Source organism: Thunnus thynnus, chromosome 10 (assembly GCF_963924715.1).
Source record: "Thunnus thynnus chromosome 10, fThuThy2.1, whole genome shotgun sequence".
Taxonomy (NCBI): Eukaryota; Metazoa; Chordata; class Actinopteri; order Scombriformes; family Scombridae; genus Thunnus; species Thunnus thynnus.
Genome location: NC_089526.1, coordinates 23,284,935 through 23,306,476, shown reverse-complemented (window position 1 = coordinate 23,306,476; position 21,542 = coordinate 23,284,935). Strand labels below are relative to the sequence as shown.

The 21,542-nt window shown below is 37.5% G+C and overlaps 1 protein-coding gene across 1 annotated transcript; it reads right to left on the bottom strand.

Moving 5' to 3' along the window:
- Positions 1-20,808, bottom strand: ddc (dopa decarboxylase). Its single transcript, XM_067602147.1, has 14 exons — positions 20,700-20,808; positions 19,085-19,293; positions 17,612-17,725; positions 17,360-17,479; positions 11,663-11,797; positions 10,342-10,485; positions 9,691-9,757; positions 8,406-8,500; positions 6,851-6,918; positions 5,872-5,948; positions 4,829-4,848; positions 4,629-4,727; positions 2,164-2,265; positions 1-1,822 (listed from the first exon to the last, which is right to left on the bottom strand). The coding sequence occupies exons 2-14, from the start codon at positions 19,283-19,285 to the stop codon at positions 1,622-1,624; spliced, it is 1,443 nt and encodes a 480-aa protein (XP_067458248.1). The 5' UTR covers positions 19,286-19,293; positions 20,700-20,808; the 3' UTR covers positions 1-1,621.
- Positions 20,809-21,542: the final 734 nt, after the last annotated feature.

Genomic DNA, 21,542 nt, shown 5'->3' with positions numbered 1-21,542 from the left:
TGCAGACTACAGTAGACTTTATTAAATTAATGAACCCATATCATTGCATGCAGAACACAGCCGAGCCAAAGAGAAAAAAAACACCTTGATCAGTCACAACAGCATACTTTGACGCAATCATAGAATTTACAATGTTACATATTTGAGTTTACACGTCTCCTGGCAGACAGCTGTGAGGGATCAGCAATCTACAATCCATAATGACAACATATGTTGTGGATCTCGACAACCAGCAGGAGAATTGATCTTGTTTCAATCACATTTGTTCATCACAAGAATCTGTCTTAAATCTCAAAGCTTGAAGTTGAACATACTATATATGATGAGCGACTAATGTGGGGGATATGAAGGAGCCTGGTAAGTACAGTAATACCGTAGAGCCAAATCAAGACCAAATTAGTATCAGATAGTGTGCAGTCACAGAATATTTAATGAATGCACCATTTGCGTAACTTAGATTTTAGACCATATTCTTTTAACACTACTTATTATTATTTCTGTCTGAACACAGAAACATAAAACTATACAGTGCAGAGAGATAATGCTTAATCTGTGTCACTAATAAATTCCCTGTTATAATTCTAATAATTGTGAGTATTCTCAGTAAGGAAACTTAATAGCATTCCTGTGTACCCTAAAAGTAGCATAATTTCATTCTCATCTCACAGACTTACAGTGAAAGAGTGATTGTCCTCTGCTGCAGTTTTGGGGAATACTGACCCATATAGTATGTATAAGACACTATGAATTAATATGTATTCTGTGAAATAATATGAATCCAAAAGATTGGCCCTTGCCTGTTGTAATCGCCACTATATATTAAATAAAGCTACTTTTTCCAATAAGGTCATAGATAAATGAATGCACTTATAAAAAGGTTTCAAACCTCAACACTGGGAGCAATAATAGAGTTTTTTTTTTTTTTTAATTTCACAATCTCTATGATGCCTTCCATACAGTATACAGTATAACCAACCAGTAATGTGAATCTGATCTTTCTCATACTTTTACAAACACATTCATTTGTAATCCTTCACTTAAACATGTATCACCAAACATATATATATATATATATATAAAAGCTGTTTCTTTATGCGTACCCGCATAAATTTGCAGACACACATTGACTCAAAAAATCATTTACACACACAATGTGCAATACATTCATTGCAGAATTCAGTTTGAATTCACCCCAAAGCAAATTTTACACCAAAGACACAGAAGCCGCATAGACAGTAAAGACAGTAAAGTTCAGTATGTTGAGGACAATAACATAATCATTAAGCAATATGAGATAAAAGCTATGTCAGTGGAGGGAGAATGAAGTTCAGTTGCAGATAGAAAATGTGACATTTTGGTTGTTGTTGATGTGTGATTCATTTCTTTTCACATAATTGTGGCATCAGTTCACGTCCACTGCCTACTAGACTGGATAAACTGGCTGCAGACAGAAACATACCTGACTAGAAAGTGAGCTGTGAAATCACCTTTTGTTCCCTTTATGACATTTCATATCTGCAACATGAAACTATTATATATTTATCTTATAATTATCATATAATTATTTTAACTTTGGTCCTTATTCAGGCATCAGAGTGGATTACCCTAACTTGCCTATTAGTCAATGAGCAGGCTCCTGCAGAAGCTCAAAGGTCAGCTGCGTGATGTGCCGCCACGCTTGTTGGATGTGATGTGACTCGGTGCTGCGTGAGCAGATGGCGAAGCGCAGGACAAAGCGACCTGAGAGCTGACAAGGCACCAGGTGGATCTCTCTGCTCTTGGTGATCCTTTTCAGCAAGGTCTGATTCAGCTCATTGGAGCCCTGATAGGAAGGAGCAAGGAGAAGATAATGCTTAACTTACCTTTACAGTAGCCATCATTTTAATACCTAGTAATAAAACTACCGGAAACTTAGATAGGATTAGGGTTAAACTACTGTTTATGTTGCATTTTATAATGTAGCTGTTTCCTGTTTCCTGTGTTCAGCAATGACATGATTATTATTGTAAATGATAATACAATGACTTTTGAACATCTCTATCTTATCTGTACTGCATATGTTCTATACAGTGGCGTGATTGAACTCGTTCAATTGGTGTACAGTCACATTGGAGTTAACAAGGCCTTACACAACAGTATTTATTTAGTGTTGGATGTTGTTACCTTGAGCCTGAAGCAGACTAGTCCCATGATGACCTCAGCACAGATCTCAAACCTCTTGTCGGCTCGTACCAGACTCTCAAACTCTTTGGCCAGGCCCACTTGCTGTAAACAGAATAGATAAATGACAATGCGCTATGACTAATACAAGTTTTGCAATATGTTTTATATTACTGTTATCCATGTCAATAATGTACATTTGCACTGATCTTAATGTCCACTTGTTTTTATTAACCTTATTCATCAGAAACCAGAAGTAATGGTTAAAGGCAAAGGGCACAACTGTTTATATATTTATATAATACAACAGAGCATTTTTTGCCTCATATAAAACCTATTTAAAAAATCACACACAAAGGGTGCAATTTCTTTGATTTTCACTAGATGGCAGTGTTGTATCATTACATGGTGCAATGCTTTCAGTCATAAAGACCTGAGGACTTCTCCCCTTGAGTATCTTCCTCTTAGACTCAGAACAAAGCCATTCTCCTTTATTTGCATAGTGAAACTCCTGTCTATGGCTTACAGGTTAACAGCCATAACCATCCGTAACCAAAAGCATTTACAAAGCACTGCCTGGGAGGCTCAGTTCAAACAAGTTCAAAATCAGGACTCAGTATCCATGGAAAAAGTCTGCATTGATATCTGCTCTCAGGAAATGTCATTGTGCTCCTTTTGAATATATTTTCTAAATGGCATCAAATTTGCTCTTACAATATAATTTACCCACTTGTGATCAAAGAGCCCACTGAGACACTGGGTACATGGTGAAACTCTAAATGTGCCTTGCTGTATGTGATCACAGACGTGAAACAACTTCACTTTTATTGCCATTTCTTCTCTAATGAAGCCAAACACTGGCTTGAATGATCAGCCAGTTATTCACCATCAAAGTGTTATACAATACAAAAAAGTGTTTTGCAAATAATGACCTCAATGTCTGTCTTGCATTTTATGTTTGGTTTTCCCCACTGGGAAAGAGAAAATGAGCACATCACACATGTTGTATTTTCATTTGACACACACTGTCTCTGATATAGCTACAAAGGGCTAAAACATGACCTAAAAACAAATTTTCAAGTGTTCCCATATCTGTCCTGTTCTATCTAATCTAGAAGACAGATGTACAGTAGAATCTTGAGTAGTGTATCATGGGTTATGGCTGCAGGGATCAATGCTGCTTCTGCCGCTTCATTTAAAATGGAGAGTAAACACAAAACAGGCTCATTTGATTGACAGACCAGACTGGAGGGAGGAAGACGAAGATGAGGAGGAGAGACATGAGGCATGAAGGGGTGAAGCAGCAAGAAGAAAAGGCAAGGGGAAAGGGATGGGCATGGCTGGCAGAGGAGGAGGGGTGCAGAAATGTAGGAAAGCTTTGCTATTGAAAGAAGATACAGACCAGACATATATGACTGACAGGATGTGCTGATGGAAGCAGAGATGAGGAGGAAGGGCACTGAAGGGACTTTAGTGTTAAGGAGGATTAGGAGGGGTGAGGCGTGGGAGGAAAAGGATGGCATTTACCAAAAAGACCAGGCATATATGATTATCAGAAGTGTTTTTTTTAGGTAGAGTAGAAAAGAGATTGCTATCACACATTTGACTTTCAAAACCAACAAATTGCTCCGACCAAACATTAGACTTTTAACACAAAACGAGACACTGCACTGGTAGATAAATTCAACCCTGTTGAGATTCCATGGATGCCATAAATACAGTTACCACCGGAAAACCTCTTATCATTTATCAGTCTGTCTCAATCATTGATAAATCAGTACCCATATGCTTTTTTACAACATCAGCAACAAATTTATATGAACTGTATGAACTATGGCAGTATTCTACACTTCCTCCCCCAACCTTAACCCTGTGATTATTATTATAGCAATGATGACAAAGGTCACCTAACTTTCAGGAAATAGTAACTTTAACCCTTACCATATTTTTCTCCAAAGAGAAAGTGATTATTTTAACACAAACCATGATCTTTCCCCAAACCTAGTGTGCTTTGTGAAAGGTTCACAATTTTTCATGTCTGTCTTTAAGTAATAGGTAGAATCTTTGAATAACAGTAAGTTATGAAAGCTTTGTTTTGGTTTGTTTTTTTTTTTTGAAAAATTGTGAACCTATCTTATCTTAGAAAACACTCCTATGTGTTGTTCTGAAGTGCACATGGTCAAAAATATATTTGGTCATTTAATTTGGAGGACTTGTTGTTTCTGCATTAAAACATTGGGTTATGTGAGACCAGTGAAAAGATGCATGTAGGGGCTTGAAAAACAAAAGATGATGGCCTGTTAGGGATTGTAATAACCTGTGAAAATGTATAAATTAGTTATGAGATTACTGCAGATATATTACTATTTCTTACAAGCAACCACCTGTCACTGTTCACAGTTTCAGAACACCTTTCCTACATGGACCGAAAGGATTGAGTCGAGTATATTACACATTTGGTCGCTTACCTTGCGTATATGAGCCTGTAGTCCTTTGAGCCCGTACATACGGAAGACAAACCACATCTTTAGTGAGCGAAATCTTCTTCCCAGTGGAATCTGCCAATGCTGTTGGAGGGAGGAGAGCAGGAGAGTGATTGTAGTTTCAATGTCTGCAGCTTTTGATGTTGATTATGGGATTTCATAAAATCAATTATATTTATAATTACCCTGTAATCTGTGACCAGCCCTGTTAAATGAAGAACAGATAGGCAATCAGACAATAAATACAATAAGTAAATACAATATCATACAGTACAAGAACTACACATTTCTCCTGATTGTAGAACAAAAGACTAACACAGATTTGGACAATATTGAACAATATAAGCTTCCTAAATGTGTCTGTTTTAAGGCATTTATATTTTAGATTGTTCATTTGTCCAGGTGTTGCTGTCATTGTGTCCATCCCCTGTATCTCACTGATCACAGCACTGTCAGCCCACACAGACCACTGGCTACAGATAGCTCATCTCTACAGAATGGAGGCCAGTGTTAGCTGCTGCTAATAACCACTAATTAGATTGAGTCCAGATTGTATGAGCTTTTGTAAGGTGCCTCAAAGTGGTGGGAGGTAGCTGTTTGTCTGCCTCTCTGTCCGCATGTCTTTCAGACAAATTATAGAGTAGATCTGAGCCCATCTGCAGGCTAGCAGCAAGCACATCAGCACACACAGTAGAAACAGACACATATACACAGACAATGAATAATATTATGGTAATTTTTTAAATTAAGTCTTACAAGTTTTAATCCTAGATCTTAGGCAACATTTGTAGTCTTATTAACTCTCTCTGACAACACACTCGCACTTCCAATACAGGACAATGTATAATACTAATGAGGTGTGTTAGTTAAATTAGGTCACAAATACTGTAAATCAGCTTAACTTCAGCTACAGTAGGATAGGCTTGTGATATTATTAAGGTGGCTCACAGAAGCCAAGGTTTGCACCTACACCGACACGCACCAACACATATTTTTGTACTTTTTTATAATTGTAAGAACCCACATACGTCTTTTTAACCGTGCTTATCTGGATTAGGACACACTGCACTGCATTTTAAGACACTGGTGCAATGCTTCAGCAGTTATTGTTGAATTGGAAGTGTGTGCATTTTGGCTCAAATGAGCATTTTTGTAGCTGTCAATAATTCATCTATCCTGATCTGTGATCATTTATTCAGATAGTTTAAGCGAAATGACTTTTCTGTACCTGACTCCTGATTTTCATGTTTCAGGTAAAGTGGTTCCATCTTGAAGGCTCCAATAATGTCTGATCTCTTCTTCACCCTGTTGACAGGTGTTGACAAGCAGAACAAAAGTCTTTAAACCAAATATTACTGGATCATTTCATCCTACAAAAGAATAATTGATTAAAATCACATAATAACATGCAAAAAATTATAAAAATGGTGTTTTGTCACTAAAATAAAGTATTATATAATTTGTCAGCAATTATGTCTTCTCCTATGAAGACATATCTTATATTATTACAATTGTGTTTTACTATTCTCATTCATTATCTGTTTGTAGACCAGCCACCACACATGGTTGCAAACAGTTGATAAGGACATCAATAAACGTTTATATATCTGCTATCAGCTGCATTACAGCGTGTTACAATCCATTTATTAAACTTTTGTATACTGCTTATAGATGCTAAATGGGAGGCCATAGAGTAAAATGTTACCAATATCTCAATGGTAACAGGTATCATGTGAAGGGTGACAGACTGAGCCAGAGGTGATGGAAAAAAAAGGTCAAAGAACCTCTTCTCCTCACCACATGTCATGTTTGAAACACCTCTATTTCCGTCTTGTGCAGAGCCTGTCTCGTTTTTGTGTGCTGCTGACAGAAGGGGCAGATGGAAGGCGTAGATCTATTCTTACTGTACAAATGATTGAGGTGTAGATGGATATCAGTTTTGTGATGACACTAACTATTCATTGTTACTTGACGGCACCATGACTCACTGCTGGGGTAAACTGGTAAATTGCATGACAGATGATAGAAGGTGCTAGACACTAAAAATATTATGGATAGCTCTCCTTTTGTTAAACAGGTCTTTGTTTCACCCACTGTATATTGACATACTTTGTATCAACACCAATAATATTAGTATTATTGGATTTTGATAACAGTGAAGAAATTGTAAAAAGTATGACTTATCTGAGGTGAGTAAGACAACTTACCACATGGCAGAGCAGTCAAAGTTGATTAAAAGCCATTTGTGTGCGTTGAAGTTAAAAGAGTCTGCAAACTTTAAAAGAAATAATAGGAAAAAAACTGCAATGAAGCCACATTGTTTGATGTTTCACTAGGCAAATAATAATAAAATATCAAAAATTTACGCAAAACATAAATGGTTTTATTTAATACCAGTGGCAGTCAGTGGACTTGGAAAGATCTAATACAGTTTCCAGAAGCAAATGAAATTGTTGTTTTTTTCATTTATTATTAGCACAATTAGAAATTTTTGTTTTTACAAAAACACACACCATGAAACATGTTTATTTACCATTACTGACGCAGAGACAACCTTTTCACCAAATGCATTATCTAGACTAAAGCAGGCACAATTTATTTGAAATGCAAAAGAGGAACATCCAGCCAGCAGCTCGCAGAGTGCACAGAAATAACCCTTTCCTTAGAGGGTTTATTCAAAGTGAGACAAACCTTTCCTAATCGGTTCTCATCTTTTTGTTGGCTATCTTTTCTAATATCCTTTTCTCTACCTCCACAAATGCAATAACACAGCGAAGGGAGACAATGTGAGACAGACTCCTGGCTGACAGTTGCCATGCTGATTAATTCAAAGAGGGTTGGTTGCCTGCCCGCCCATCACTCATATCCTAGCAACCAACCCTCCAGCAGGACTGCACTCTCATTCAAAAAGACTAGGTTTCCCTCATGTGCTCATCCAATAATTTTCATTGATGTTGTAATGTTTCAAAGTTATATACTATAAGTACAGTATATGAATAGGGATTAAATACATTTGTGCACTTGTAATCCCTCCTCCACTATCTTTAACAACCCTGAATCTTCCACTGCATTAAAAGATAAACATAAAATTGAACGATTATGGGAAGAAAATGTGCTACTGTTCAAATCCAAAAGCTAATTTTACAGTTCAGTCATAGAGAAGATTTAACAACAGTTGGTCCTTTTATGGTTAAGTCTGTTTTCTCTGTCTCCCCACCGAGAAGTGTTTTTTTGAACTTGTGTGTCTAATAAACAGTGATATATAAAGGTCTAACGCTGCCTCAGGAAATTACTCTGTCCTTATCTCTGCGTCTCTGCACAGCTTGGGGAGCAACAGCAGCCCATTCACTCTTGCGTGCTTCCTCCTTGACATTAACGTTTTGCCATTTTCAAACAGAAATAAAGCAGCTGGATATAATCAGTATGCGGTTAGCAGTTACCTTCATAGATGTTATGAGTGATATTTTACAAGCAATTGAACAGAAATGGGTTCTCTTGTCATTCAGCGCCGACATATATTTATGCAGGTGGATGCACACTTGAAGGTTTTCACCTTGCTTAAACCATATTTAACCTCTCTTACGCATATTTGGATGATCAAAGTTAAAATCTTACTGCGTCATTTGTTTCATGAGAATTCTTAGAGCAACCTATTTACAGACATTTTGCTAAGAAGCTAAAACATTGTTAACAAAACATAATATTGTGTTACAGTGTTCATGCACTATACATGAGCATAAATGTTTGCATATTTTTACATACCTCAACGCCGTTCAACAAATGCCTAAATTCAGGACAGATAAATGCACTCCCAGCATACGCTGCATCAATGTGCATCCACATATTTTCCTTATTACCTGGAACAGACAAGAGACAGAGAGGTTCTTAACATCTGCTTTTGTCAATCCAAATTTAATAACCTGGGGTATTAAATAATATTGTTTAACTACAAACACATAGATTCATAAGTTGTTCTTTGAGGGAAAAAAACACATGAATCTTTCATTCTAAGCGTTGTATAATTAACGATTGTAAAAAAAATAATACTGAATATTTGGAGGGCTGAATGAATACACTTTTGTTTTTGTTTCACACACACACACTCAAGCAGTAGGGGAGAACGGGGTAACATGAGCCACTTTTTACATTTGGTGATTTTACTGCAAAATTAAAGTGTATTTGTTTCAAATAATAGTAACTATATATACCTCAGGTTGTTGTGTACCCATGGAAATTCAAATAAGTTATCTAATTGTTATGGTTTTAGAACAATGACCCATCAAGAAAAGTTAGTCCTGTGGCACAACTTACCCCAAGGTAGGGGTAAAATGAATATGGTGATGGGGTAAATTGAGCGCTCTACGGGTAAATAGTGTTACCATTAAATACTGATATAAAAATTACACAAAATCAAACAAATTTGAGATAATTTTGAACTTTATTAATGCCATCAATTTAACAGAGGCAAAAACTCATACTTTTCAGTAAAATTATATGTTTGTGTCCTGTTGTTCAACATGTTACCTAAACACTTTCAGTAAAGATTTAACTGTGAGTTTTGTGTGTTAGCCACAGAAAGAATGTGTGTGTGTAAAACTTATCTTTTTTAATTAAGATACAAGACTTTAGTAACATGATAAATTCACTTGGCATGACAAAAATCTTTTTTTTTGCTCTGTTTTGCTGACCACTCTCTCCATGTGCTTGAGTCCAAGATGGATTGAATGATGTGAACTATACTTTCTTAATTTGTGATCACATGATTACATTTGCTTATGGTTACCTAGATAAAGGGGGTGGCTCATTTTACCCACTGGCTCTATTTACCCCATTCTCCCCCATGGTTGCGGGAAATAGGAGTCCCTTACATACACCCCATGGATATGTATTTTTCATCTAAATATCCTCACCCTTTTTAATTCAAAGCTAGTCACAACTTACAGTAACACAAAATAAGTGTGTATAAAGCTAAGAAAGGATAAATGTGTGTGTTGTATAGCTAATAAAGGAAACAAAATCAAGTGTGTGCTGCTAATAGTTGACTCACATATGGGCCCCAGCTCGGTGATGTGATCAAAAGCACATGATGGAGTGGTGCCGAGAGTTGCGCAGAACTGCAAAACACAAACAAACAAATCATAAAAGCCTCTGTGATAATTGTGACAACAATGACAATGACAGGTTTGATCTAAATAATTTTGTACAGGAAAATAAAATACAAATTCACAATCGCTGCAACTAACATACTGTCTTCCAAAGAAGCAAAGATATCAGTTTCTTATTCAAACATAGATCCAGGTATCATTTAGGACACACACAGATGATTCAGAGCTATAGGATCACTGCAGCCCCCTGAATATTGGTAATTGATGGTGATCTGTAGGTCTACATGAGACATGGATTATGGTCCCTAACCAGATAGACATACATTAGGTTCAACAGAAACAATGTTATCTTTCAACAGAACCCTCAGGGCATGTACAGCAGTATCACAGACAAATTGTATCATTGTGGCAATCAGTGAGCGGTTGTGCAACTGGTTGTAAGGTTTACATGAGTAGCAAAAGCAATCCAATGACAGACGTGTGTAATGCAATGAAAAAATGAACCATTTTTAATGTTGGACGTGCTGCGCTATGTGTCTGTCTGTGTGTGTTAGCTCTGTGATAGGTGGATGTAGATTTGTGTCTTTTCTTACATAAAAAGGGATGAGTCCTGCTGCTTTGTCCTCCTCCACCATCTTCTTAAGGATGTCCCCGGTAACAGCGTAACTGTTGTCTGTGGGAACTTTCCTCATCATCACTCCTCCAATTAGACCTGCACGCTCCACTGAGGAATGAGCCTGAGTAGATAAGAGATAACATTTGTGAAAAACGTAAAGAAATTGAGTTGTCACCAGAACATCACAAGGTTGAATCCTCTCTCACTTTCGATGAGAAGATGAACAGCAGCTTTTTTCAATTTTATGATATCTTATAAATGATTTTATATGGTAAAATATTTGATAGATAAAAGGTTAAGATACTGTATGATAGTGCAAACCTTATAAAACTTAAATTCATCTTTGACTATCAGTGCTAACATTCAGATCTAAAATGAGTCTTACATTTATCAAATATGATTAATTATACAATATAAAATAATATAAAATAAAATAGAATTATATATTAATTTTAAATGGAAGTAAGTTTTAAACAGTAGAACACTTTAAACTGTATTTTGAATTTCAACGTTATTATATGTCATGAGGTCTTTCCATCAGCAAGCAAGAGCCACACTTTTGTTAATATTACTGCTTTTCAGCTAGAAAAAGAGTCCAAATGACACCTAGAGTCAAGAGGCAGATTTCATCAAGATTTCTCCCATGTTGTGGTCTTATCTTAAGATTTATCTTTAAGACAAGTCTGTACCATTCCAAGCCAGAGGACTTAATTTATTCTTGATCATCAACAACAGATTACAATGTAAAAAGAAATGCATATGTACTTTAGGGATGAACCTGGACAACAGAACGCTGTTCTTAAACAGCAGTGGAAGCTCACTCTGTAAAGGTCTATGTGGCCCTCAGGCAACTTCATAACCCAATCACAAAGTCAGCCTGGTATTAAACCCGATCAGTGCTAGCTACTGCCTGACTGACCTTCTGTCTCATCCAATCACTGAAAAACTCATTCACTATTACTGAGGTAACCTTTAATGATCTGAGTTCACTTGAACTGCTGTTGAGTGAGACCATTTACAGAAGTCAACATATTTGCAGAAACTTTGCAAATGCACGGTTGCATTGCATTTTCATTTATTTTACGGTACTGCCAATTCACAACTTAATGAATTTACATTTGATTTTAAGGTTTTAAATTTTTTTGTGATTGATGAAAGCCTTTTTAAAAACAAAATAATTTACATAAAACTGTGTGTAGAGTCACAGATTTGGGTAAAATTAAAGGAATCAAAGTTCCAGCAAAGCCTCTGCTATACAGATAAACTGGACATAAATTTAAATGTATTTTTGTGCTTACTTGGTCAGATGTGTACGCCACCAGTTTGGAGAGGATTTCAGCCTCTGACTTTTCTGGATTGGAGGCCAAGACCCATCGGATTGCTTTACAACGGGCAGCGAGCAAGGACATCAAGGTTGCCTCACTGGCTGTGCTCTGTTGAAGAATAAGAGGAAACTTGTAAAGCAATGCTCCGCTGTTTTGGATTTCATACTAAACTTGAATGTTACCTGTATTTACAAAAACAAAAACATCAAGTATTTCAAGAAGCCAGCAGCCCTGTTTTTTTTTAAATGGACTGTTAAGTTGAGCTCCCAGGGGGATCAGTGTTGTTTCAGTACCCACAGTGACAACTTGTTGGCCAGTGAAACTGAGGCTGCTGCAATTTGAAAATGATTTTGAACATAATCCAGACATGTGAATTGAAAATTAAGCATGATTCAGCTACTGAATATATTCCGAAGCAAATTCAGGTGCATAGTCATGACTGATTTTGATGTTTACAGAAAAGCTGTGCAGGTTTTCCATCTTTAGGACCTGAGTTGTCCTTTGAGTGGTGGATTAATCCAATCAGTCACAGTATGAAGGGTTCATGTTGATGTTTGGGCAAAGTTGTCATGCATGTGTTGGTTGTTGAAAAGCTATACATATTTAACCCTCTGGTCTTGTTCAAAATCACTATCCTCTCAGCCAACATTTGTTTAACCAACATCAGTTCTTGTCATACATATAGAATATCCATTCCTTTTCAGGATTTTAACCCTTCAAATGCCAGTTTGTTTGAAAATTAACCTCAAAATCAAGTATTATCCATATTCTCAGTGCTAGTGTTTTCTCTTGTATAATGAACAACACAGTCTGGGATATGTTACTAATTAACAACAACACTGATTATTATGCATTGTTATTTTTGTGCAGAGAGAGCAAAATAGACAAAACTCCCACTCAGCTTGTTCGTGGCCAAAAATGGCCACCTCTTGTTTACATTCCGAAAATGCTATAGAAACACTATATATTGATATTATTTTCTACTTTCACTGGTTATTTTTTTTAATTGGCATCATTCGTGATCATGGAATCCAAATTTTTATCAATGCCAGAATTTTAACCCTTTAAATACCTTTAAATACCACACCCATCCACTCCTCACACCTCCGCCTCCCACGCAGGTTTGTGTGGGTGCACAGTAGCTGAACCATCTCCTCTGTTATAAACAGGTCAAAAGCAGACCTAAGGCTGCTGATGCAGGCAACTGTATGCAGGGTGGGCCCTGGGGTGGTACCAGTAGGTACTGGATTGTAGTGCAGGGTCTCCTCAGCGGTGGGAAACCACATAATTTTCCCATTAAGAGACATCCACCAAGCCGAAAGCTCCATTCCCATTCTCCGCGCAACCCAATCACATTAAGAAAACGTTGACATTGAATATTTCTGCAAACCACAGAAACGTTGAATATATACGTTTCAACACGTGTAATACGTATCATATCAACATTTCTACAAACGTACCATACTAACATTTCTACCCGTTGAATAATGATGTTTTATGGTGTGACAATGCTGTGGTTAAGGTCTGGTTGAGTTTAGGCACAAAGACCACTTGGTTAGGGTTAGGGAGAGATCATGGTTTGGGTTAAAATAAAAAATAAAATAAAAACGGCCGATGTCTCACTAAAAACATCCGCTTTTGTCGGTTGAAATGGGAAGCGGGCATTGGTTTCGAGGTGGTCTCGAATCATGTTCTCTGCTGATTTCCAACTTGCTGCCGAGAAACTTACTAACCATCCACCAACCTGTCCTCCTCCTAATAGGAAAGATCAACTCATATAGATCTCGTGTGAACTACGTCACTTTAGAAATGTTGAGATGATGCGCATTTAGGAAATGTTGATGTGATACGTTTTGTTGAAATGTTAATATGCTACGTTTTGTTGAAATGTTGAGATGATACATTTTGTAGAAATGCTGATATGATACGTTTTGTTGAAATGTTAATATACTACATAGATATTTGGGTGTGTAAGGGCTATTGTGTAGTTGCATGTAGCAGGAACAAAGCCACAGGTGCTTTCAACATGTAGATCAAAGGCAAGTTTACCTGGGAAACCCTCAAAGCTGAATAGTCTGCATCAACAGAAATTCACTGCAACTTGGAGGAAGGATACATCATAGTTGATTTCACTCTATCTTGCAAATATATATTTGCGCTGCAGTTTCACACACATGAGCTTTTTTTTCATGCACACACAAAAATCATTATCTGACATCCTTAAAATTACACCTATGTCAAAATTGTGTCATTCATTTGCTTAAGTGGAGTGCAGTAAGCCATCGTACACCCCTAATGGAAACTAAGAATATTACATGAATTTGCTCCCTAGGCCAAAAATTGACCAATGACACTATCTAATGGAAAACATTAAAAACCATAAATTTCAAGTGTTGAGTTCAGAATGAAACCCATTTTAGCTAAATTGCATGATTTAATACTGTAAATAATAATGGGTTTCAATTGGCCAAAAGTGGCTACGATATAGCCAAGTGGTAGTATTGGATGTATACAGCATATTATAGACATATTTAAAGAGCTGAAGTTAAAAATAGAAAAATCAGAGAAAAATCCACACCCTTGGGAAATTTCATGTCATATACATTAACACAGCTAAAATGGTCAAAAAAAAGAAAGCGAAGTGGCCACAAATGGCCAGCATAGAGACCAGAGGGTTAAATAGTATGTTAGCTACTGACTGCTGCTGTGGGACTGGACTTCCCAGCTACTACAGACACGATATGGAGTTTCCATGAACTAACTACACTTTTGTCTGTGGAGATACATTATTTTTGCTTTCTCTAAGCCTGTAGTGTGTGTGTGTGTGTGTGTGTGTGTGTGTGTTTGTGTGTGTGTTACTGTTCACACACACAAACACACAGCAGCACATCGAGACATTTTGCTCTGTTGGATATTTCCTTTGATTTCTGTGACACCTCCGCATCTTCACTGGAAAAGTAAATCACTGTATTTCTAAACTGTGGTGTGAGTCATCATCCAGCAGACCTGATATGGTGAGAATTGTTTGAGGCCATATAATGTAGTGAAGCGTGCGTTCTGAGGCATCTGGGGGCATTATCGCAAGACAGTCAATGAAAGGTTCAAATTGTTCAGTCAATAAACACAAATCCAACAGACAAGCAGGAAACAAATACAAATTGTGTGGAAACAAATAAAGAGGCAGACTAAAATAAAGCCTGACCTTTGAGAGGTTAGAGATCCACAGAATGGATCAATCAATCAACCTACCCATCAAACCACTGTGATTATCAGGATGCTTCAGCTCTAAGGAATTGAACCAAATGAAAAAAACTGCCTCAAAATGACAACAAAAGCAAACTCAGGCTTTCAAATGTACCCAAGTGTACTTCCTGTCCTTTCACTGCTTACAGCATACAAAGCAATACCCTGAGAATTAACCATGCACACACAGCAGCACAGTAACACACTCTGCTCTTTTTCAAATGTAACCAAGTAAGCATTTTACCATTTAATGCTTATTTTCCCTTCATCAGCTGAAAAGAAAATGGTACATTTATTTATAATTAGCACAATTGCCCTTAAGGATACAAAGTGATGCACTATTCTGCTGCTAAAGATGATGCATGCAGTAAAAGATGAATGATAGAATGATTATTCTTTCTTATTTAATGTATTAGTTGATTATGTAATCTTTTGTCATTTGTGAGTCTATTTTAATCTTTTAATCATAGGCAAAGTGTGTTTTTCTGACACACACTCTGATAAAAAGGGGAATCTAAGGTCACCAGAGTGTCTTTTTGAAACCATTCCCATTCTCCTTTGTGTTGATATAAGGTTTATAATAATAGGCTGACAATGTGCTGTCACAACACTCATTAGCCCTGCTGCAGTGAGAGGAGGCCCATTCGTTGCCATAGTGAGCTGGTAAGCTGCACTTAAAAAGGAGAGTGGCAAGACAGAAACAAAAACACGATGAATCAGATGAGCACACATGCAAACACATCCTCACACTCAGGTGGTCACAATAGAAGAGGCATGAAATGATCCATCATCAGAGTGCACTCTCATGCTCCAGTACTCAACATGAACACACACACACACACACACACACACACACACATAGATAGCTTCCGCTGCTGTTGCTACTGCATTTCTGTCAATGAAACACTAAACTAATGCTTAGCCTTTTGCCACGCAAGACAATCCCAGCACCATCACCGTCATCTCCGTCTACCTGTGGATGGCATAAAATGTGATAAAATGTAATTTCCCACCAATTTTCAGCTGGTGTGAGCCAGGTAGAAAAACAGAGGAAAAATCCATAGTAGACAAATTGATGATGAATGTGTGTCCAGGAGCACTCAGGTTTGAGTGTTTGAGAAAAACAGAGGAAAAATCCATAGTGGACAAATTGATGATTGATGACTCAGTTGTGAGTGTTTGAACACCTTTGCATATTTTGAAAGTCAAACTGGCAAGTAAATTCGGGAAATTACACGCTTACAAATACTAACAGAAATCGAAAAAGTCATAGTTCCTGTAATCCTGAGGCGGTGACTTGGCTTTAGATGTGTGGTGGAAAAACTTCAGATGGATCAATAAATCTTAAGGTCTTTCTGTTTATCCTGCAGGTGGATTGTTAGTACAACCTGGGACACTTGGTTCCTCCTCTGTTTGGTTTGGTTTGGTTATGTTACTTGCTTGCATGCACACATCTTCCACTCATGAACATCACACTACTGACTTTGCTGACAACCACGGTCCACAGTCCACAGTCTTTAGACGTGTGGTGGAAAAACTTCAGATGGATCAATAAATCTTAAGGTCTCCCAGGACATATGTGCTCCAAAAATCAAGAAGGTTCAAACTCAAAGAAATACACAGAAACTATCTTCAATGTGAAAAGATTTACTGTGTATCAAGTGCAATACAAGTAAACCGAGGCTTCATCCATGGATGAAAAAACCTAATGCCAGATCACAAAACATTCCCCTAATGCGGAGACTATTTTCTAGGGCTCCACCTCATTCCTACCAAATCATTCAAATATCATAAGTGCTCATCGGCCAGTAGACAAATATCATGAGCGCTTACCTGTCCATGACTCTAAAAGACATCATTCTACACACTGTACCTGTGCTGACACGAACCTAACTGTTTACACAAGGAAATTACTCTTCTACACATGTTCTGAACTAAGGAAGACTATAAATGTGAGAAGAAGTTGGTTGACGTGACTCCTTGGACTACCTGAGAACATTTGTGCAGAGTAATGTCTTTGTATTGACCCCTGCTGGGTCATCTGGTGTTGCTGTGTGGTTCACCTGCTGTCTTTCTGTTCATCCTGCAGGTGGATTGTTAGTATAACCTGGGACACTTGGCTCCTCCTCTGTTTGGTTATGTTACCCGCTTGCATGCACATATCTTCCACTCATGAACATCACACTACTGACTTTGCTGACAACCACAGTCCATACTTTAATTACTTAAGTTACCTTTTCATTTGGCTTTTATTTGGTTAATTGGTTCAATAAACTATTCTTTTGTTAAAGTTCAACATGGTTTGTCTCCCTTTTGTTGTGGCCACTTGAGTCAGGTCATAACAGGTTCAAGAACAGAAAAAACAACATCCTGGAGTGACTAGTTTGTGAGTTAACACAAACATAAATTCACAAAAATGACACTTACCTGGATGACACCTCCTCCGTGGCCTTGAGTCCCAGCTATAAAACACTCAGGTAGTTGTAGCATCTTCCCCAGCCAATCTAACATCACTGTCTCCAGCTCTGTACAGGCTGGGCTGGCAGCCTGAAAACATGTACCCCAAAATACAAACAAAAATCAAAAATGTTCTAGATTTGGAAAGAAATATGAACTAAAGATACAGGCAGACTTGGAATACAGAGTCAGATATAGAGACGGTAAAAGCAAGAGAGTTACCCAAGAGAATCCAATACAGCCAATGGCTCCACACAGCATGTCGGCCAACATGGCAGGATAAGAGGAAGCCGCTGGAAAATAGGCATAGAAGTATGGACTGTGCCAGTGGGTGACCTGGAATCATCAAAACATGCAAATGCTTTGAAAACAAGACCAACCTTAGTTCTTCATTGGAAACAAGTGGCTTTAATTACTAATGTTAGGCTAATTTGCTAGCATAAAGTTCTTGCCAGCCTCCATGACACAACAGGTTTTTGGAAGTGACCTGGAATATTCCTCACTCCCCGTGGTTTATCACAGAGAGTGTTTTCACTGACTGGCACTTATTTAGGTACGAAGAAATTAATAAGTGAAATAAACTGCTGTAGATTTCGATCGTGATGGAAACCTGCACACACAATACAATCATCAAACACCCATTGCATGTTTTTTCCAGTGTGAGTCATCAATTTAGACTAGTTAAAGCTGCTACTATGTACTGCCTTTGGTCATGAAATGGAGGTGTTGGAGACACACTATTGGTCCAAAATCACTTGCATGATTTTAAAAGTTAGGTTGAGGGGTTTCCAAAACCACCTGTGTTGATCACAGAGCAACCGAATACTGCAATGTTTATTATCAGGTTCAGTGGAAATCACAGCTCATGGAGAATTGGATAAAAGTTCATGGCACACAGACAGACAAACACCTTTGCATGTTTCCAACTGCCATTTTGTTTTGGTTGTGGGGAGAAAACAATATAAATACAGGAGAACATGCCAACTCTGTGAGGAAATTAGGCTTAAACCAAGGACATGCTGGCTGAAGGTAACAGTGCTAACCACTGAACCACCATGTTGCAAGAAATAATTGTTGCTCTAATTGATTCAATAGCAGTGGACATAAGGGGAGTAGATTTAATGTAGGTTATTTCATGCAATGTTGAGATAAATTACCTCAAGATTACTTGGTTTGCAGCATGAATGTCTTAACAAAATGCTTTGCAGGATCTTCTCTCACTCTCATGATCATTTCATATATCCCTATCTTTCCTTTTGACAACCTCAGATTTGTCATGACTATTATAATTCCATTTTATTTCACCTTTGCTTGACTGAGATGGGATGAAATAAATGGAGTAATGCATTAAAATGAACTGTTGCTGGGTATCATTGTTAAAAAGCTTCTTGCATCATGGGATGAGATTTTTTATTAATTTATTTATTTATTTTGCTTTATTAGTGGTTTAGCAAATTTGCCTAAGTGAGATAAACATATGGTCTGAAGTCCCAAGTAGTAATGTAATCAGATTACTCCAAAAGATCTCTGAATTTATGGACATGATTCCACATGAGAGAAGCTGCCATCTACAGTATTACTTTCCTTAAACAGACCTAAAAGACTGATTTTAGTTACACTGTCAGAAGATCACAAGAGATTCTGTGCATCTACAATGTCGTGTATGTCAACAAATCAGCAAAAGTATAAGCTCACCCCTGGCATTACGACCCTCTCCACGTCTTTCATAATATCCTCATATGTCTCTGGCTCCAGTGGAGCCTCAGTGGGGATCAAGGAGCGAAGATACCCAGGTTCCACATCTGGGTAAACAGGTCGCTGTTCCAGGTTCTCCAGGTAGTCAGCCACATAATCCACCATCTCCCTCCCTCTGCGCCGGAACTCTGCTACATCCATTGGTACCACTGAAATACAGCACAGAAACACATTGTCTTCTCAAGCATTTGTTGTTGATATTTTAACTGGTTGGATGCAACATCTTGATGATTTTTTTAAAAAATAGCACACACACACAAACACACAACAGATTAATTTAAATTAATTTAATCTAATTTCAAACTGTTTATTTTAGAATTGATATTTAATCTGATTATTTGCTGACATTTTCATTATTAACATCTTGATTTACAGTAATTCCTATTACTGTAGTATGGCTTGCATAGTAGGGACCAAATTAACAGCACACATTGACTAAGCTGTTTTGAGTGCACTGTACTTTTAGAAGAGTGTTGTGGCATGCAGAAAAGCTAAATTTAAACATAGGTAGAATTAATTAAGAGTCAAGTATACAGGTCCAATAAAGGCTGTAAAAAGTCAAGAATTTTGTTATTTGGAGGCTTCTTCATTCTCTACCCATCCAAGATTGGTTTGAGACTTTAACTTTCCTCTCGACTCACAGTCTGGTATTTAGTCACCTTTGTTTTCTCTTAATTTTGACGTATATGCATACATACATATATATGACGTAAATAAAAGATAAGTGAAATTCCCCAAGTGCGGTGGTTTTGACTGGTTAATTTTTTTCCCATCATAGATAATGAGTTATATGATTCTGTTTGCATTTACAGAAAAGTAGTCGTACAATATGAAGTACAATACACCCACACACACACACACACAGCCTCAGCCAGGTTCCTTGACACAATTTATATAAGCTTGAACGATTTAAATGTGTGTATAAACCCTTGACCCTCTTACCAACACATTAAGCCAGTCTGATGATAGCTTTATTTCCTTTTACTTCATTGACTGACGTGAAAAGAAAAGCTTGGTAGCAAAAATCATTTCCATTTCTATAGCAAGTTTATAGTCTATCCATACAAACAGTTGTAAAAACTCTCATAAATGGCGTGCCAAAGGGCAACAGAGCCCCATTAAGATTTCCCTGATCTCATTAATTCATTCTCATTTTTTTGCAGTTACAGAAGAGTTTTATTAGGGTATGCTACAGACGTAACTGACATACAACTTAATGAATAAGGTAAAGATTTAATAACATTTATGAGCATATTTATCAACTGCAAACCAGGAACATTACACTAAAGGATAAAGCTGTTGCAGTCCAACAACAATAGATGAATCAGACGATAAGAAAAAGCTACATGGACAATACCTATCCAAATGACACACAACAACAAATGAACATTGCCCCTTGCTCTACACTAGTGCCTTATCATTCAACAAGTGTTTCACCCTTTCTCTTGTTGAGAAGCAGAGCCCTTATCCTTATCCTCATCGCAAATAGGATTAGACATGTTTGTATGTATGCGTGTGTGTGTGTATGTGTGTGTGTGTGTGTTTGTATACTCACATTTCCAGGTGAGAGCTTCAGCTGGTGTGTTTGGATGCTGGATCCTCTCCTCTTTAGCCTTCGCAAGCAGACGGATAGACAGCCGGGCACGTGGTGTGTGTGTGTATGTGTTTGTGTGTGTAAGCAGGACAAGAGACATTTGCTCCTTTTATCTTGCCACTAACCACCCCACCCCCCACCTACCCCCAGTAGGCCAGCCAATGGGAACGAGGCTCACATCCAATGCAAGAAAGACTGATTCACAAGTAGTTCCTGAAGCTGTGACCACTGTGCCTCTATATGCATATACACACACATTAATGCGTGTAAATATGCTTTCTTAGCATATAGCATGTGTGTACAGATAGACTACATTAAAATGAACTGGGAACAGCGATAAAAAAAACATACATGAATAATAATCAAAGAGAACTACATTATTAGCAAAAAGATAACAGTATCAGTAAATATTGTAGTAACTGTATTTTACTGTGGTCCTTAGGTCATACTCAGTACACACCATAATTGAAATGTTTAGTAAAGAAGCAAGTATGGCACACAAACTTTGTTTCGTGATGTTTGTATAGAGGTTATGTAAAAGTTACTTTGGCCGCCGACTGAAAAGCTTCAGACATGTTAATCTTTAATCTTTTTCTTTCATCACAACGAGACTTTAAGCTGTGAAACCTTACCATTTTTGCATGACGGATAATCCAAAGGGTGTGACACACCAGACCAGAGATGGTTTTAAAGGGTCAGTTCTTAGTTGGTCCAATCTAGTTTTCTTAATATGGGATCCCACATTAACTCTGTTTTCAACATCCATATGTCACATGCTGAATTATGTGCAGGATGTAGTGGCTC

What these genes read in the sequence shown, in the direction of transcription:
- ddc (XM_067602147.1), bottom strand. Translation starts at nt 19,285, where the DNA reads ATGGATGTAGCAGAGTTCCGGCGCAGAGGGAGGGAGATGGTGGATTAT. An exon ending in CAGGACTCATCCCTTTTTAT is followed by an intron (nt 9,758 to 10,341) that starts GTAAGAAAAGAC and finishes TGTGTTTTGCAG; the next exon opens with TTCTGCGCAACTCTCGGCAC. An exon ending in GGCTGGTCACAGATTACAGG is followed by an intron (nt 4,728 to 4,828) that starts GTAATTATAAAT and finishes TCCCTCCAACAG; the next exon opens with CATTGGCAGATTCCACTGGG.